Source organism: Apodemus sylvaticus, chromosome 1 (assembly GCF_947179515.1).
Source record: "Apodemus sylvaticus chromosome 1, mApoSyl1.1, whole genome shotgun sequence".
Taxonomy (NCBI): domain Eukaryota; kingdom Metazoa; phylum Chordata; class Mammalia; order Rodentia; family Muridae; genus Apodemus; species Apodemus sylvaticus.
Genome location: NC_067472.1, coordinates 36,911,254 through 36,925,196, shown reverse-complemented (window position 1 = coordinate 36,925,196; position 13,943 = coordinate 36,911,254). Strand labels below are relative to the sequence as shown.

General features: G+C 47.7%; 1 protein-coding gene across 6 annotated transcripts in view; it reads left to right on the top strand.

Moving 5' to 3' along the window:
- Nucleotides 1-13,943, top strand: part of Kank1 (KN motif and ankyrin repeat domains 1) — a 187,440-nt gene that overhangs the window by 151,445 nt on the left and 22,052 nt on the right. For 2 of the 6 annotated variants that reach the window (XM_052187924.1, XM_052187956.1), the window contains one exon: nucleotides 9,474-12,152. In XM_052187924.1, the coding sequence (XP_052043884.1) occupies nucleotides 9,474-12,152 (2,679 nt within the window). Of the gene's footprint in view, nucleotides 1-7,154; nucleotides 7,482-9,473; nucleotides 12,153-13,943 lie in introns of those variants that run through there. The other 4 variants (XM_052187964.1, XM_052187935.1, XM_052187916.1 and 1 more) reach the window with 4 other exon arrangements.

The window sequence follows — 13,943 nt, the reverse complement described above, 5'->3', positions numbered from 1 at the left end:
CAGCTAGTGGGTAGGAAATTAAAGTTAAGAAAGAGTTAAAAGTACAGAAACTGGGGCTGGCTGCCAGATCAGCCTTGTGGTTGACGCTTTAAATCCTTGACGTTTCTCTCCCGGAATCTCCGAGTGTGGAGCAAGTCCGAATTCCTCCTTTCCGTGTGCTAAATCAGAGCTCGGATTCCCTAAATGTCCTCTGCCTGCTTCCTGCCATTACTCATGCCACCTCTGTCCTTCACAGATTAGATTGACTGTTGTTTAATGACCTCCAGAAGAGGAAGCCCTTCCCCCACCATTTTTCTCCACAGTGAGTCACTAGCTTAAAGAAAAATATTTTCCTTTTTAGCGGCAGAATGGGGCAGCAGATAGAGCTTGCCACGGCCTTGGTCCCCAGGTCTGGTCTCCAGCTCAGCTCTCAGAGGCAGATATTTGTCAGGACTTCCCAGTTTCTTCCTAAATACAGGGTGGAGAGGCGGAGAGATGGGCACCAAGGCGCAAGCCAGTGAGACTGCCCAAAGACAGAACGTGTACGTTTGGGTGATTTAATGCCCTGCCACTTGCCATGTCTCTTGGTAAGCAGACAATACTCACTTGTGAGTCCAAAGAGAAAATTTGTTATAGCAATCCTTGGAAGCCTACCAGAAGTTATAGAAGGGAATTTTAATACGTAATTCTTCGACTAGCCAGAGAAAGCTTATTAAAATGTGAATGGGCCATTTCACTCCCTTCTTTAAAACACCCAATAGCTTCAAGATGCATTTCAGGATACAGAACTGGTCTTGCCCTTTACCTGACTTCTGCTACACTGTTTCTAGTCCCCTCCCCCACACACCCTACAGGCTGCCCAGTGGGCCTTCCTCTCAAGTGCAGATCCCAAAGATCACTCCCTACCCTGCCCATGTGAGGCCACCTCCACAGGTTAGTTAGACTGAGGCAGTCACTAACCTGTACAAGCACTTGTCTGTCTCCTGTAGATTATAAGTTCCAGCTGCGCAGGCTTACTCTGTGACTGTTCCAAGCGACTTGGCACATGTTGGCTTCTTCATAAATAGTTACTAAGTGAAAAGCTAAATCTGCCTTCCTCTTAAAGTAAGGAACGCCCCTCCCACCCCCAATCCCCATAGAGTGCATTGTGGAGCTAATATAGGAAGGAAGGCTTGTGTAAGGATCGTGTGCAGGTTAACAACCGTGACAGGGCTTCCTAACATGGCGATGAAATCCAAAGATTTAAAGAAAGAAGCACACCATGCTGTCTGGCCACCACACAGACAAAGCAAACTGTGAGGCTGCTGTTAGGCTATATAGATGGTGTCGGGGAGTCTGGTACTTAAAGGCTTTTAAAATACCCTTTCACTTTCCTTATTTGCATGCAGTATTTGGAATAGCTGTAGGGAGGCAGGGGCAAGATGAAGACGGGTAGTATGCATATACTCCCTGGGCATAGAAGGCCAGTTTGCTTCAAACAGAGCCTAGCACTCTTTTGCGTGGCCGAATAAATGAATGGGTTTTAGCTGGGCAGAAAAAAGAGCAGGTTTGAAAGCAGCTAACGCTGTCTAGAACTTGGGCAGCTGAGGCACATCTGGAGTTTGAGGCCAACCTGGAATACAACACATCAAGTCTGTCTCGAGAAGCAAAATAAGTAAGTCAGTAAAGCAAAGAAACTGATAAATACAAGACACTGTACCTTACCTGCCACCACACACTCTTTTATAGCAGAATACAGAATACTAATGCTACTGGCATCTCTCCGGTGGTTTTCCATATAATGAATGGTGTAGATTGGTATTTGGGGAGGGGGAACGTGCTTAAATATGAAAGTTTACTGCTCAGCTGTCGGCAAGAGCGCTTCCTGCTAGACCTGTTCTGAAGGGCACGGTCCAGTTCCAGTTCCTGCTTTCTCTGTACCACTGTCCTTTCCTGGAGGAGCTGTCTTGCTAACTCTGATGCCTCCAAATGCCGAAGTGTTCACTTCGAGAGCGTCACACTCCAGTTTCTCCTCACAGCCTTCTTTCCTGCTTCCCAGCCATAGCTGTGGGCCTTCCATGATGCCTTCAACAGTGGCACACCATACTCAGCCACTTGTCATTGTGGGAATCTGGCAATGCCACACATCTTTGGGACTGATTCAGCTCTTAAGCCAGGTCCCGTGCTTCCTGTGAGCCGGGAGAGTGTGTTAGTGGGAATTAACTCTTTAGCTCCGGCAGTCAGTGTCTGTTGGGTATAAACATGTTAATCGTGTGTGAGGTTGTGGCATACAGAGGTAATTATTCTTCGTGGCTCGCTCAGTAATTGGGCTTAGAGCGTGCATCAGAACAATGAAGCCATTGTGCCCTGACTAATAGAGTTATAATATCAGAGCCTTGTGCATTTAAAAGTCCAAGGCACATTAGTTTGGAAATGTCTCATGCTTTCTGGCTCGCAATAAAGAATAGCTCATTATGGTGGAAGTCTAGGAAAATAATGAGTGTTTCTTACTCGAAGGTGGCATTTTCTCAGAAAGATAAATACTGTGTGCTTTCTGTCATGTACTGAATCAAGTAAAAACAGGAACTCTTTAGAAAAGGGAGCACAAGGGAGGGAGTAGGAGACAGGAGGAGTGAGTCAGGGAGTGGGGTGTGGGAGTGTGACAGAAGTTCATGGTGCCCGGGTGTGAGAATGTCACCACAAAGCCCATTGTTTTAGACCATGAATATACACTGGTTGAAAAGATGGACAGCCAGGCACGCTGGTGCAGGTCTGTAGCACCACCACTCACAGGGCGGAGGCAGGAGGATCACTAAGTCTGAGGTCTACAGAGCAAGCTGCATGCCCTAGGCCTACAAAGCAGACTCTGTCTTAAAAAAAAAAAAAAAAAGTCCCCCTGTCCCTGGCACAGCGTTGTCCCCGGCCTACTGAGAAATGGAGGGGTAAAAGGTAACTGCCCAGATGTTGCTGTATACAGATGTTTTGCTCTGCTGGGCATCGTCAGCAAGGATTTCTTGCCTTTGGCACTACTGGCATTTGGGGCCTAAAGGCTGTCTTGGGAGAGGGGGCAGGCCAGACACGCAGTGCCACCTCGGGCCACCACTTAAGCCACTCACCTGTTGGAACACTTTCCACTGCCTTGTGATGTTGCCAGATGTCGTCGTGGAGAACAAAACTGAACTGAGAACCGCTGCTGTCTGAGCTACCACTTGGTCAGCAGAGTCAGTTTTAGGTCTTCCCAAATCGAGTAACATTTTGATAGAAAGTGGCACTTGCTAATTTATAAAGTTAAAACTGAGTAAAGAACACATCGAGCCTGGATGAAATGATTTCTGGTGTATCTGTATCTCGCTGGTGAATGGAGACGAGCCACAGGACATGCTACACTGCTTTTGAGGCTGCAGTTGGGCCTTCTTCACGGGGCTTGGAGTTTTACAGGAGGTAAATTTACACATAAAGGCTAGCCTTATCGGAGTGATAATTCCTGTTTCCCTCTGAACTCATGGGAGTCTGTCCTGGATTTGGGGAGCCTTCTCTAATTGAGGCTGTCACGCAATTTTGTGGTTAGCCCTAATTTCAGACCAGACTGATGGGGTACAGAGAGGAGGAAAAGGGACTCTGTGACCTTTGATTTCTAGGTGTGAGGCCAGCTCTGGAAGATGCTGGCCTAAGACACTGTTGCAGCCCACATTCAGCAACTGTCAAGGCTGTTGAGGCCTTCACTCCTGCTGTGCACCAGGTCTGTTTCTTTTTCCTGTGTGCACCATCTACACTAGGCCAAGTGAGAGTGGAGATCTTGTTTCTTTCCTTTATATTGTATCCCCCAACTCCTACAACAGAGAGAGCTAACCAGTAAAGACAAATGGAGGGTAGATTTTAATGATTCTCAATATCGATTCTAAGGTGAACACACGAATATCTATCATCTTTGTTCTACACTTCCCAGTGGCTAGTAAGACTTGTCCATTGCTGTCCCACATGATAGCACACACACACCTTTAAACCCAGCACTTGGGAGGAAGAAAGATCTGTCTGCGTTCAAGGGTAGCCTGGCTTGCGCCATCAATTCCAGGTCAGCCAGAGAGATACACATTAAGACTATTTTTAAAAAGAAAGAAAGGGGCTGGAGAGAGATGGCTCAGCGGTTAAGAGCACTGACTGCTCTTCCAAAGGTCCTGAGTTCAATTCACCTAGCAACCACATGGTGGTTCATAACCATCTGTAATGGGATCTGACGCCCTCTTCTGGTATGTCTGAAGACAGCTACGGTGTACTCATCATATGCGTAAAATAAATAAATAAAAATCTTAAAAAAAAAAAGAAAGTAAGGAAAAGAAAAGAAAGCCCCCAAACCATTTTAATTGGTGCTCTGAATTCAGTCTCTCTTTGCCAAGCTCAGTCCAGTCCTTTTGGATGTAATTGCTATAGCCTTAGTTAGCCAATATCCCCTAGTTGGTGGCTAAATACTACAAGGGGTAGATTGCCCAGCTCTTGGTCCCAAGACTAGGGCCTCTTGTGTAGCATCCCAGCTCACCTGCCCTGCCCCCACAGACACAGCCCTCCCCCACCTTCCACATCCCCTGCCTCTGCCGGCACAGTCCTGCCCTGCTTCCCCTGTCACTACTTCCCTGGTCTTTTTGAGCACCCCATTCTATTTTGGCCACTTGTCCACAGACTATCCTCTGGCCCGTTGAGTGCATACCTCTGTAACTAACTTCAACCCGTGCCGTGTTGGACATTTCATTTTTCCCCACCTCATTTGACTTCTTATGAATTTTTTCCTCCTGCTCTTTCAACAGAATAGGATCCTTTTTCTGTACCCAATAAATTTTTTCATTAAAAGTTATATAATGAAGACAGAGGGCTGCTAGGGGTAGTCAGACTCCAGCTCTGCCTACCCAAGCATTCAGAAAGTTCTCGTAAACACCTGGGCAGCTCTCCAGTTGCAGACCGGTTGGAAGCTGTTACTTTCTGAATTCCACACAGCCAGTGGAGTTTGGGCTGTGTGAGATTGGACATATTTCTTTCATTCTAAAAGGGCTTTGAAACAGCTCAAAAGTCTTCTTATAACTCAGATATGCTTTTTTTTTCCTTAAAAATCCATTGTTTTTATACTTCATTACTCTTAAATTTATCATTTTAATAAAAGCCTGAGTTTGGTTACTTAGCATTTTCTTCCTTTTATGGTACAGCCCCCAATGTGGGGGTAGGAGTTAGAAAATAGCCCAGGATAGACATTTCTGCATCTCTCAGAACTCAAGGTGACTTTTCTTATAAAGTAAGTACAGAGATGTAGGCTCTGTAAGTGTTTTAATACTCGCTCTCATCCACAGAGCGGCTCGAGATCCAGATACCTTCTAGCACAAGGTTCCTCTGCCCCCTCATGTAAATTCAAGCCCAAGTTGACAGCTATCGACCCCTAGCATCACATCTGCATAGGAGGAAAAAAAGAACTCAAAAGATTATTTCTAGGTCTCTGGAGAGAGGTTCAGGTTGGGGTCGAAGCGGGAGTAGGGGCAGTTTCATGAACTGTCTGCTATGGCCACGCTAAAAGTACAAGGAGATTGGGGGAAAATACTGGCTTTTTGGGTTACTCATGTAAAAATAAGCGGGTTCTATAGTAGAAGAGGAATATTAACTGTCTTTCCTGGCCACCTTCGTGCCTGCCTGCTTGAGTGTGCTTAGATTTTTACTGCAGTACATTCCTATAGGGACAATGGCTTCTGTGGTAATTTAAATATATATATATCCATGTGGCATAAAAAATTGTACAGCACAAAATATATATCACCCTTTAGTTCCACACCCTAAAAATAACTGTTAAAGGAGTTTTAAAACATCTACTTTCTTTATAACATCTTGTTAACTGGTCTGTGAGTCAGTGAAGACATTTTCTGAAATCTTAATCTATTGCTCTGAGGATGTTCATAGTATTAAAAACAGGTAAGATGTACTTGTACAAAAAAAATTGAAAGTAAATATGGGCCCCATAAAAACCATGGGTGTGTTGACAGGTGCTTGTGTAAGGATACACTGGAGATCAGGAGATTTTTAAAAAAAAAAGTGAGATTGTGTCCCGGATGTGGTGGCCACCCCTCTTTTCCAAACATTCCGGAAGCAGAATCTGGGGATCTCTGAAGTGGAGGCTAGCCTGGGCTACAGAGCTAGTTCCAAAGCAGCCAGGACTATCTAATGAGACTGTCTTTAAATAGAAGTGGGGAGGGGGGAGGGGAAGTAATTAAATTAAATAAAAAATATTTACATGAGATTAAAATAAAAATATTAAATAAAACTATACAAAAATAATAAAAAATTAAATGTATTCATTAAATTCAATTAATTATCTAATTTTAATTATTTATTAAATTTATTTAATAAAATTAAATAAAAAATATTTCAGTGTAACAGAATACTTGGTATCCAGGATAATTGTACAGGTGACACTTTGTGAATAGTCTCAAAGTCTTGTTCCTTGGGGGTGGGGACTGGTATTTGTGTATCTGGTTTGTGGGTTTTTTTTTTTCCCTTTTGTTGCTAGAGAAAGAAAAAGGGACTCCAGGGTCCCTTTCTAACCTCAGAATTCAGCGGTGCTTCGAAAAGAAGCCTGCCATGGTTAAATTCTAACTGTCCCTGATTTCCAGGGGAGAAGTCCAAAGTGTCACTTGGGGATAATTCAGAATGACCCGGACCTTTGGTTATCTACACGCTGAGCCTGGGAAACAGCTAAATATAGGACAGTTAGGTTTTTCCGAAAAGTATGCTGGGGGGGCAGGATGGCACTGACACCCCACCAAATCCACCCACCTTTACTACTGAAAACGATGCAGTGGGAATATTGTTGGGAAAAACGGAGGCGTCCTACCAGCTGCCACCGGCTCAGACACAATTGCCTTTTTCTTTGTAAAGTCTCTGTGATCCTCTTGCAAGCCGGCTCTGCTTCCTTTGCATTGGATAAAGGGCCAGCTTCGTTCATTTTCTTTAAGATCCATGACCAGGGCTCAGCCATCGGAGGGAAACTATTGGTTACCGGTCACCTGGGTCACCTGTCGGGAGCTAGGCTGAGAAGTGCCCTTCAGCCTCGGGAACAGTGGCCAATTGTGGCCCTGCCCTTCCTCAGGTGACCCGGGCTGAGTTTGCTGGGCCTGCCTCCAGAACACAGACTCTTTGATGAAGTGTCTGGCCCCGGGGGCAGCCTGAGCCCTGGGCGGAGAGGCTCACATTGCCTGCTTTATTTGGGCTTCTGGCAAAGTCGCCCCGAAGAGCACAGGTTTTCCGAAGAAGGCGGCTTCCTGTTTTCATTAAGACTCCAGTTGGGGGGATGCCGGACCGCTGAGTGTGCTCCGCGGGGTGACGGCGGCGGGACGCGGGGAGCCCTCATTGGTGCAGGCTGGGCCTATGGTGTCCCTGCGGGCCTGGGAGGTGTGCGCGCCAGTTGACAGGCGTTCCCTTAAGTGGAGAGGAGCGGAATCCGGGCCGGGTGCCGTGTGGCGGCCGGAGGCTGGCCTGTTGTGGGCCTGCGGTAGGTGAGCTGGGGAGGGGCTGGCCTTCGGGTTGGGGAAGCTGAGGGAACTGGACTGAGTGATTAGGGGGCTAAGGCGACCTGCAGATGGCTTCAGCTCCCTCCACGCTGGACCCTGAGGCTTTCCCCCCACCCCCATCTCCATACTGTGAGTCTTCAGCCCCCGCCCTCCACCCTGAGATGGTGGGCTCCGTCCTTTTCTCCTTGCTTCCTCTGGAATTTCAGACAGTTCTGGAAACAGGTCCGGCTGCATATTTTGAGCTAGTTCACTGTCCTGCGGAGTTGGAGAGAGAGGGGAAGATACATTCTGTTAGCATGAGCTCAAATTTCCAGTCACTGGAACTCTGGATCAGCTCATACTCGGGCACTTATTTCAAAAGAGAATTCTTTAACCTTTACTCCAAGAGGTTTTAATACTGCTTTGTGGTGGCTGTGGTGGTTTGGGTTTGGGGGTTATTTGGGTTTGGCATGGTTGAATCCTGAGACTCACACCACAGGCTAGCCAAGTACTCTTATCTCAATATTGTTTGAAATTGAGACACATTGAATGTGTGCCCATTTTTATTCCTATTGGATTGTCTTTTTAAACTTTCCAGAGTTTGTAAAAGAGAAAAATGTGGGGGCAAAAGCGGATCATTCCAGGCATTTGGCACCAGCTGTATGCAGGAGCAGTGTTGGGTGCTCGGAAGGCAGGCAGCAGCCTAAGTGTGCTTCACACCCTTGGGCTGGGCAGTCATATAGGCAGGGAGGGATAACCAGGACTGGGGCAGGGGACAAATGGCTCTCATTTTCACTTGTAGCTTTTGGTCCTTTCCATAGGACCAAAATGCAAGCCTCCTCAGTGTGGCTGTAGGAAAACATATGACCTAATCCTGCCGTTTAAACAAACAAAACGACCTTGCTTTTAAATTTGAAATGCTTGGCTCGGATCAGCAGCAAGTTCAGGGCTTTGAAAGGTTCCTGCATTTCCTTTTTAGAAATGTTTGGTTTAGCCAGAAGTAGCGTTTACTAAATACCACAGGATCCTGAAGTTGGAATTTGGTTTGCCCTTCCTTCCAATTAGTCGTGTCTGGGTCGCTAATGATTTCAAAACCAGGTATCTGTGAGTTAGTAAATGTTGTATCAAAAAGCAAACCGGGGCAGAGTGGAGCAAACTTTCCTCCAGTTGGGGGAGGGTTTTAAGTAGGGAGAGAAACTAAGCAGTAGGTGAAAGTCTGTCCTGCGACTATGTTCTTACACATAGGGTACTAGAAAATCTACTTCCTGTCCTGTGTCTCCTCCTCCCTCCACCCCTACCCCCACTCCCACTCCCACCCCCAGCATGGAAGCAAGAAGGAGTCAGAGCAAGATGGAATCTTGTGGAGCTAGTTAGACACTGGGTGGCTCTTGGCCACTGGCAAGACAGACCACCAAGCCTGCAGAACAATGAACACACGCGCACACACCGACATCCCTGCCTCTGTGCTGCTGCTGTGACCCACTCTCTTAGTCTGCTGACTTAGTGCATCTTGTGACTTAGTAGACACTTCGTTAGATAGGATATAACTCCTCTCTTTTCCTTCAAAGAACCGTAGAGGACAAGTGAATCTACGAGGCCATATTGTCAGGCTTTTAATACCAATATAATTTGTGTTTGGCTCTCAAGACCACTGTTTCATAATGTTAGGGAATGAATACTTAAATTGTCCTTTTACTTATAGAGGGGTGGTTAGTACTGTAGATTGCTCTACTACTGAGCTTCATCCAGCCATGTTTACTATATGTTGAAATAAAATTTCTCTCAATTATCCAGATTGGCCTCGATCTTCGCAGTAGCTATGATGACAGACGTTGTGTCATTGTGACAGGCAGTGTCTTCATTTTCATTCAGAGGGGTGAGGTTCAGAAACTAGGACTGACAACGCTTAAGTCAGACTGGCTTATGCTACACTCACAAATAAGTGTTCTTACTAAAATCTGCAATACGTGTGTTGTCATGTTTTCTTCTCTCTCTTAGAAAAAGCAGATGGGGTTCTGAATGGAGACCATAAGAAGGAGAAGAAAGACCCATATTTTGTGGAAACCCCTTATGGTTTTCAACTCGATTTAGATTTCGTCAAATACGTGGATGACATACAGAAGGGAAATACTATCAAGAAATTGAACATCCAGAAGAGACGAAAGCCGTCTGCGCCATGTCCAGAAGTCAGGGCCGCAGCCGGCCATCAAGGTGTGTGGACTTCCACTGAGTCCCTGTCATCCTCCAACAGTGATGACAGCAAGCAGTGTCCCAGCTTCCTCCTAGCCAGAAGCCACGTTACGTCAACCCCAATCCCACGGCCACCTGCCCCGCTCGAGACCTCACTCACTTTTGCTCTCTCAGAAAACCGACAGCTGCTGCCCCCTCCCTCACCACAACTCCCCAGGCACAACCTCCATGTCACCAAGACATTGATGGAGACCCGGAGACGACTCGAACAGGAGAGAGTCACCATGCAGATGGCACCGGGTGAGTTCAGAAGGCCCAGGCTGGCCAGTTTTGGAGGCATGGGTTCCACGAGCTCCCTCCCGTCCTTCATGGGGTCTGGGAACCACAGTTCTGCAATGCACCAGCTTCAGAATGGCTACCAAGGCAATGGAGATTATAACAGCTACGTCCCAGGCGCTCCTACGACTTCTTCCATGGGAAGCTCCGTCCGGCACAGCCCCTTGAGTTCAGGGATCTCCACCCCAGTAACCAACGTGAGCCCCATGCACCTGCAGCACATCCGAGAGCAGATGGCCATTGCCTTAAAACGCCTGAAGGAGCTGGAGGAGCAGGTGAGGACCATCCCCGTGCTCCAGGTTAAGATCTCTGTCTTGCAAGAAGAGAAAAGGCAATTGGCCTCGCAGCTGAAAAGCCAGAGGGCTGCGTCCCAGAACGAAACGTGCGGTGTGAGGAAGCGATCCTACAGTGCAGGCAATGCCTCCCAGCTGGAACTGCTTTCCCGAGCCCGACGGGGAGGCGGGGAATTATACATCGACTATGAGGAGGAAGAGATAGAGAGTGTGCAACAGAGCACACAGAGGATCCAGGAGTTCCGGCAGCTCACAGCCGACATGCAGGCGCTGGAGCAGAAGATTCAGGATAGCAGCTGCGAGGCAGTATCTGAGCTCAGGGAGAATGGGCAGTGCCCGTCTCGGGAGTGCAAGTCTGTGGCGGTGGGTAGTGACGAGAACATGAACGACGTCGTTGTATACCACAGAGACTTCAGGCCCTGCAAGGATACAGCTGTGGGGACGGTCACCGAGACGAGGAACTTTGGCATCAGTGTGACAGAAGCCATGCTTGGGGTTATTACTGAGGCTGACAAAGAGATCGAGCTGCAGCAGCAGACCATCGAGGCCTTAAAAGAGAAGATTTACCGCCTGGAAGTACAGCTGAAAGAAACCACCCATGACCGGGAGATGACTAAACTCAAACAAGAACTACAGGCTGCTGGATCCAGGAAGAAGGTTGACAAGGCCACAATGGCCCAGCCGCTTGTCTTCAGCAAGTTGGTGGAAGCGCTGGTGCCAACCAGAGATCAAATGGTTGGCAGTCATGTGGACACAAGGGACTCATGTGTCGGGACCTCTGTGCAAACCAGTAGCGTAGGCACCTCCTGCCATCCCGACCGCAAGAACCAAGTCGCAGGGCCCGAGCTGCCTATGAATTGGTGGGTCGTGAAGGAGAGGGTGGCGATGCATGACCGCTGTGTAGGGAGGTCTGTTGAGACTTGTGACCGGAGCGTGGGTGTGGAAGTGAGTGTCTGTGAAACAGGCAGCAACACAGAGGCTTCTGGGAGCGACCTGACACTCCTTAAGACAAACTTGAACCTCAAAGACGTGCGGTCCATTGGCTGTGGAGATTGTTCCATTGATGTGATTGTCTGCTTTCCCAAGGAGTGCACCTCCCGAAGCACAAACACGGAGGCTGTAGGCCAGGAGGAAGCCGCTGTCATGGCGGCGCCCCACACTACAGACCAGCACACCAGCACCAATCTGGAGCGGGTGGACCAGTGCACGAACACAGAGGCCGCCACCCTCGTGGAGTCCAGCACCAACACTCTCCTCAGCACTCTGGACAAGCAGACCAGCACCCAGACTGTGGAGATGCGAACGGTGGCCATCGGAGAAGGCCGTGTCAGAGACATCAACCCCTCCACTAAGACTCGGTCTGTTGGCGTCGGGACAGTGCTGTCTGGCGGTTCTGAGTTTGACAAGCCGTGTGCTGTGAAGACCAAAGAGTCGGGTGTAGGACAGATAAATATTCACGACAACTATCTAGTTGGTCTCAAAATGAGGACCATAGCGTGCGGGCCTCCACAGTTGACTGCAGGACTGATGGGCAGCAGGAGGAGCGTGGGCGTTGGGAACGAGCCTGTAGGGGATCTCCTGGAGGAGCCTCCTCAGCCTCAGGTTGCGCCTGGAATGATGACTGGCTTGGATCACTACATTGAGCGCGTGCAGAAGCTGCTGGCAGAGCAGCAGACGTTGCTGGCTGAGAACTACAGTGAGCTGGCGGAGGCTTTTGGGGAGCCGCATTCACAGATCGGCTCCCTCAACTCACAGCTCATCAGCACCCTGTCGTCCATCAATTCCGTCATGAAGTCTGCAAGCACTGAAGAGCTCAGGAACCCTGACTTCCAGAAATCCAGTCTGGGTAAAATTACAGGTAGGTGGTACCTCCACCCCCGCAAGGGACCTGAGAATGAAGACATGGGAATAGGGGTTTGTGTAGCTCAGAGCTGGAAACCCAAAGCATGGCGGCAACTTCCAGCAAGGTCTCTTTTTCTCTGTCATAGCAAAGAATATGGTGAGATGGAGCAAGAATGTACCCATTCCCAGGATAGTGACATCGGTCTATTCATGAGGGCAGAGGGATACATTTTCCACCATGAATTGTTGGGAACACATTCAAACCCTAAGAGGAAAGGTAGGGAGAATGTCTTTTTAGGAAGAAAGGCTTTGGGTTTTTTGGAGTCATGGCAAAAGCTTTGGGATGATGATGAAGTGATTGCAAACCAAGACCAAGATATATAAGCAGCCTTTCTGGTCCCCGCTATCTTCCTAGCTCCTTTGGCCTTAGGGAAGCAAGTCCTCTGGAGATGTCCTCTGAGACATTGTGTGATGCTTCATGTCTGTCTTCTAGTTATGTATTTGCTCATGTTACACAGAACTGCTTTTAGAACTCCTGTATTGTTTATACACACAATTATCAGTATATGACCAATTAAAACGTCCAGAGGAAAGTGTTCTTGGTTAACACTTTATGAGAGGGTAGTAGGCACTTCATCGACTTATTGATGTGGCAAATAACCTTTGACTTACCACTTGGTTTCCGCGCAGGCTCTAAGGATAGTTTAGGGAGTTCAACCAGATAGAACGCCTCTGTGCTGTGGCTGCAAGGCCACAGGCAGTAGACAAGAGAGCTGTGTTAGCTCAGTAAGTAGCGCATGCTATGGAGAGGTTGCTACAGGGACAGCAAGAGAGCGTTGCAGTGGAAGCCATGCTTTTTTTTCCTATATTCTTTGTTTACATTCCGAATGTTCTCCCCTTTCCGGTTTCCCCCTCCCCATCGGTCTCATAAGCCCTCTTCCCTTCACTTATTTCCTAATCACCTCCTGCCCATTTCCCTGTCCTGGTACTCCCCTACAATGGTGGATCAACTCTTTTCAGAGCCAGGACCCTCTTTCCCTCTTCTTGGGTATCATTTGATATGCTAACTGTGTCTTGAGAATTCAGAGCTTCTGGGCTAATTAATATCCACTTATCAGTGATTGCATTCCATGTGTATTCTTTTGTGATTGGGTTGCCTCACTTAGGATATTTTCCAGTTCCAACCAACAAACAATGAATTCATGAAATTCTTAGGCAAATGGAAGGCATGCTTGTGAGAAAAGCGACCCATAAGCAAAAACTGACGCAGGGGTTTCTCCTTTGCTCCTGCTGATAGGCACACCCCCTTGTCTTTTCATCTTCACGGAGAATCCTGCCCACTTGTTTCTCTTTAAGTTGAAGCTAGTGGGCGAGCCATCACCCTGGAACGTTTGGGGATGTAGCATCTCCCCAAGAGGCTCCCCAAAATGCCTCTTCTAGGAACCTGGTGCTCTAAGTCTCTGACAGTACACAGTGCCTGACTAGGCCTGGGCACAGTCCCGGGCTTTCGCTCCCTGAGCCAATATTACCTAGGGAGAAGGGTGCTCATCAAGTTAATTTTGGGGCAGGATATAGATATTAGTAGGACACCCACAGAAGTCTCAGTGTGCCCCTTTATTACGGAAGGGAACAGCCACGGTAGTAAACTAACATAAACCCTTTCTGGGTCTTCCTGGGTTTATTCTTTCAAACTTGGATGATCATTAGTTTTTGGTAATTGTGCTATAGGACAGAGGGTTTTTTTTGTTTTTGTTTTTGTTTTTGTTTTTTTTTTTTTTGGTTTTTTGGGTTTTTTTTTTTTTTTTAC